Source organism: Chenopodium quinoa, unplaced genomic scaffold (assembly GCF_001683475.1).
Source record: "Chenopodium quinoa cultivar QQ74 unplaced genomic scaffold, ASM168347v1, whole genome shotgun sequence".
Lineage (NCBI taxonomy): Eukaryota > Viridiplantae > Streptophyta > Magnoliopsida > Caryophyllales > Amaranthaceae > Chenopodium > Chenopodium quinoa.
Window position 1 is genome coordinate 4872694 of NW_018744537.1, and position 4946 is coordinate 4877639.

General features: G+C 32.3%; 1 protein-coding gene across 1 annotated transcript; it reads right to left on the reverse strand.

The window, feature by feature from the left end:
* Window positions 1-240: 240 nt before the first annotated feature.
* On the reverse strand, window positions 241-3510 carry LOC110698849. Its single transcript, XM_021876368.1, has 4 exons — window positions 3363-3510; window positions 2337-3223; window positions 694-761; window positions 241-601 (listed from the first exon to the last, which is right to left on the reverse strand). Exons 1-4 carry the CDS (start codon window positions 3508-3510, stop codon window positions 241-243), a joined length of 1464 nt encoding a protein of 487 aa, XP_021732060.1.
* Window positions 3511-4946: the final 1436 nt, after the last annotated feature.

The following is a 4946-nucleotide window of genomic DNA, read 5'->3' on the forward strand; positions in this document are numbered from 1 at the left end:
TGGAAGATATCAAACGGATTGATCAAAGTCAAATTATCAAGTACATATTCAAATACAGAAACATGAAAGACTAGACCAACTATTTCAAAGATCTTGACTCTAAATATTCTATTTGAGATGCCAAAGACTCGAAGGATAAAGCGGACTAAAGAGTAGGAAAGCAAATGATATAAGAAACTTCATTCTTTCAGTTACCAACATGATAATACTACGTATAAGTTAACTCTAGCTGATTACTAATCACCAAGAATCATCATCATCATCGTCATCTTCTTTATCAGATATTGCATACTTAAAATAATCGCTGTCTTTATCAGAATCACCAGAACTTAACCAATACTTATTGACCTTGCCACCATCCTCAAGATGACTCCCACTTCCATCATCCTCAAGATCACTCCCATTGCCATCATCCTCAAGATCACTCCCATTGCCATCATCTTCAAGATCACTCTCCCTGCCATCATCATCATCATCATCCTCAAAATCACTCTCACAGCCATCATCATCCTCAAGATCGCTCTCACTGCCATCATAGCAGTCATTATCAGAGTCATCTTCATGATCAGAATTCTTCATCTGTATCTGAGGCATGGGAACCCTGCCAATTTAGAACAAATATTTATTCATTAAAATATGTGCCATACAAATATTGGAACAATTCTAAAAATTAATCAAGTACAAAATACCTACCCTTTGTTCAGGAGAATCTTTCTATGAATACTATCCATGATCGGTTGTATAGCAGTCTGTAATGTTACCTCCCAACAATAAGAGAAATAGTTAGATAGCAGAACATAAATAGTGCTGTAAAAGTCCATCTGGCACAGGATAATGAGAGAAAGGCATCCAGTGACTTTATAACACAAGTGCATCTCTAATAAACTAACAAGTCTTGTTTATGAAAAGGTAATAGCAATGAAATTGCAGGAGTGTATTAAGTTCATGAATACATTAAAAAAAACTGATTTAAAAAAATAAAATAAAAAAAAAAAAAAAAAAACGAGCAAAGTTTTGAGCAAAATGCTACAATATTATAATGTACTCCATATTTCCAATCCAATGAACAAAACCAATGTAAAAGATGCTCAAAGAGCAATGATCATGTAATTCTGATGGCACTTAAAAAAAGCCTTCTCCACAAGGAAAAGGTGTCATAGTTCATCAAAATCCTACTCCATTCAAGACTAATAGCTGCATGATTATCAAAATGAGCATGCTTAAAAAATTCAATTAAGTACGCTACACATCTGTCGTACCCTTCTAGGATGAATACAAACATCTCATTTCATCCCCAACCCTGTAACATCTCCAAATCCTCATGCTATTGTGACTTAGAGAATTTGGCTAGAGATATTGTATAATTGAACATAGAGAACATATTTTAGAAAACTATTTTAGAGCATAGAGAACATATTTTAGAAAATTATGAGAAAATAATGATCCTTCATTCAATGTAAAATAATTAATTCACCCATATGTAGGAAGTTCATGAAGTTTGTGTATATGGAAAATATGTTGGGTAGTATCTAATATTCATTTAACAAACCCAAAGGTAATCATAGAATACTTTGGAGCATTCATCAAATTGTAAAGAAAGTTGTTAAGACTTAGACAGATTCAATGCTAAATATCAAGTTAAATGCTTTTGTTGAGAAAGGTGAAAAACTGTTAGTATATGCCAGCAAGTCTTTTGCTTTGCTGCTTGTGGATTGAGATCAAGGGGAGCCTTCCTAAATAATTTTTCTTGACCTTTAGCTACAACCCCTAGTTCTTTGTTATATATGTTGGCTAATTTTTAACATTGCACTCTGTTTTGAAGGTTAATAAACTTTTATATTTACTATTAAAAAAAAACCAAAAAACAAAGGTGAAGGTACTCTAAGTCATCCAAGAATAATTAGCTTTCCTTTAAGACAAGGATGCCTAATCAGTTTTCAATTCTATCCATCAAATAGTGCTCCTTGGCAAAGTAGAAGTACTGTTAAATTATACCAAACAAAACGTTTGTTGCAATTATAGATGGATGCCAAAAGAAGAAGAACTATATTAACTTAAGAAAATGACACACCGGTGGAAACATTTAAGCCTTGTATGAGACAAAATTGTTCATTGGTACCTATCATCAACTAAAAACAAAAAGAAACAGAAATGTAAGCTAGCTGAGTGATTTCTCAAAATATATGACCGGATAAATTGAACGTTCAAATCAATATCATCCATAAATAAAAGCCATCGGCTAAACCATTGATGATTACAAACATGATTAATTAGCTAAAAAACTAACAAGAATATAAACTAAGCACAAAGCATTAGAATAAAAGATATGATCAAACCTCATAGTTTCCGTCCTCCTCATCAATCTTGGTTGTTGCAAAAGGTGAAACGAGACTCTCAACATAATCACCAGTTGTTGCCATGTGAGAATATTTTTTATCTCCACGGACTTGTTCTAGAGCTTCCTTACATGGGTCAATTAGCTTCAATTGCTCAAATTGTCGCACCAAACACTTGTCTGTCTTAGAGAAATTATAAAATAAAACATTTGTAAGATCAACAGTGAATAATTTCTCCCAAGTACCCGTTTTATCAACATATTTCAGCATCCAAAAGTCCCAAATATCACGGCTATTATTCCCTTTAGAACCACGATACGTCAAATGCCCTTTAAACCGATATAAATCCACTTTACTGCACCAACACGAATCATCTGGCCATGGAATTTCTTTAAACTTCTCACTAATTAAATCAAATCCAACAATATGTTTGGCCTTAAAGTATTGGTCATAACACTGAACAAGTCTAGGCGGCCAGTATAAAGTGTCATCAATCAGCAATGCTTCATCACCTAATCTCACAGCAATCGGAAGTTCACGCCTATTAAATTTACCAACAATTCTTTTCCATTCTCCATCCCTTAACGAAAACACATAAAAACCTCGAAACTTCCTAGTACGAGTTCCAAATGCAGCAGCAATTTTATAATCATCATTCGATGTATCATAACCAAAGCCGTAAGCTAAAACATCGGGTATATTGTTCGGATTAGTAATCTCGCGATAATCATCAGTGGCAGGGTTCCATACAATAAACTTTCCAGCATACTCTTCTTTATCACACAAGCAAAGAAGGCCATTACAAGACCCGACTAAAATTGGGAAAACTTCGATACCTCCGCAACCTAATCCAACTAAATCTTTCACACTACTACATTCATTATAGGCTAATGAAAAAAAAGAAATCATGCTTTCCACAAAATTCAGGAGAATAAGGAAGAAATAGAAATTTAGGGCGCAAAGACGAAAATTTAAGATGAAATTCTGCAAATTTACGGGAAGAAATTATAAAGAGCCAATACTTACAAACAGATTTGAAGCGAATTAAGGATTCTACCGGAAGTCTTGCCAAAATTTCTTCAATCAAAATGTGGTCGGGAAGACTTAGGGTTAGGGTTTCCGATGGATTGTTCTTGCTCTTTTTGGAGTCGGATTTAGCTTCCAAATCCGCCATTTTCGTTTGAAAATCTGTGAATTTTTTGCAGAAGTTATGGAGTTAAATTGGAGAAGATGAGTGAGTCTTGAAATTAGAAGTGGGGGATAATAAAATGGCGGAAGTGGGCAACTTAAAAACTGGCGAATATTGCGATTGCGCGGGAAGGATAAAGTCGGGCCCTTATCGGCCCAACCCGACCCAAACACATGACACTGGACTTAAAGTACTAAAGTGTAAACCGTGTAACTAATTCGGATAATATCTAAAATCCTTTTTTATTTTCTTTAAAAGAATCTTAAGTCTAATTTTATCTATTCTAAGTTCAATAAAAATCAGTAAACTTTAAGAAGAAATATAATAGAAAATCAGTAAAAATAATTTTAGTTCAGCAAAATTAATTTTAGTTCAGTAAAATTAAGGTAAAGTGAACAGAGCCTAAATGGAATTATTGATTTTTTTTTATTTTTTTTGAAAATCGAATCAGGTTGAGGGTGACTTGATTAGAAAAAACCGAACAAATTAAAGCTATAAAAATTATTTTCGACTTAGTAATGCTGGTAATGTGGATGAATGCTTAGCTTTGTTGGAGTTGTGGCAAAAAGTTCTTCGAGGCTTGTCTCTTCTTGTACAAGATATATACAAATAAATTCACATATACATAGTATTTTGCATAATAATGATACTCCCTCCGTTGCATAATGTTAGTCTCATATGGAATCAATCACATAAAATAAAAAAGAAAAATATTTGAAATTTAACATTTAAGTATCAAATAATTCATAATTAGTTTACCTTATTTAAGTTTTTGATTTTTTTTTTTTTTTTGGCGAAATCATAAGTCATAATGCATAATTCAAGATGATATTTTCTTACTTAGAGTCATGTCATCAATCTACAACCAATTAATTCCAAAAAAATTAAGTTAAAAATGGAACATATTCAATATGAGTAGATCTTTTCGAAACGCCCAAAATAGTATAGGGACTAACATACATCATGAAATGGAGGGAGTATTATAAATATTGAAAGTGAAGTTGAAAGAAACAAATAAGAGAAAGGAAATAAATCATTTAACTCTTACCTTTATTTTTATTTGTTTAGTTTAACTAAGGAAACGAGTCATTTTAAACCAAACTCCTTAGGTTTTAGAGAGGTAATATAGATAAAAACTAATTATTCCTAACTAATGCTAATTGTTACCCAAACCTTCTAATTGAAACATATACTGTGAAATTGATTCTATTCTATCCCAACCCTACCAATATATGGAATATAACAATATTTCCATTAATATAAACTTTCCTAGATGATTTTTTATAAGGAAAATTTCTTAAATAATCTCCATTGTCTTGAATCTCTCTTATTCCTTGTACGTATAGTAGCTTTGTACTCCAAATACAGATACTCATAAAATTTTACACTCGTTGTATGTTAAGGATTCTATTTGATTGTTG

Coding starts and splice junctions, on each gene's coding strand:
- LOC110698849 (XM_021876368.1), bottom strand. CDS start 3,510: ATGGCGGATTTGGAAGCTAAATCCGACTCCAAAAAGAGCAAGAACAAT. Junction 3,224..3,362: donor AATTCGCTTCAAATCTGTTT/GTAAGTATTGGC, acceptor TTTTTTCATTAG/CCTATAATGAATGTAGTAGT. Junction 602..693: donor AAGATTCTCCTGAACAAAGG/GTAGGTATTTTG, acceptor CTAAATTGGCAG/GGTTCCCATGCCTCAGATAC.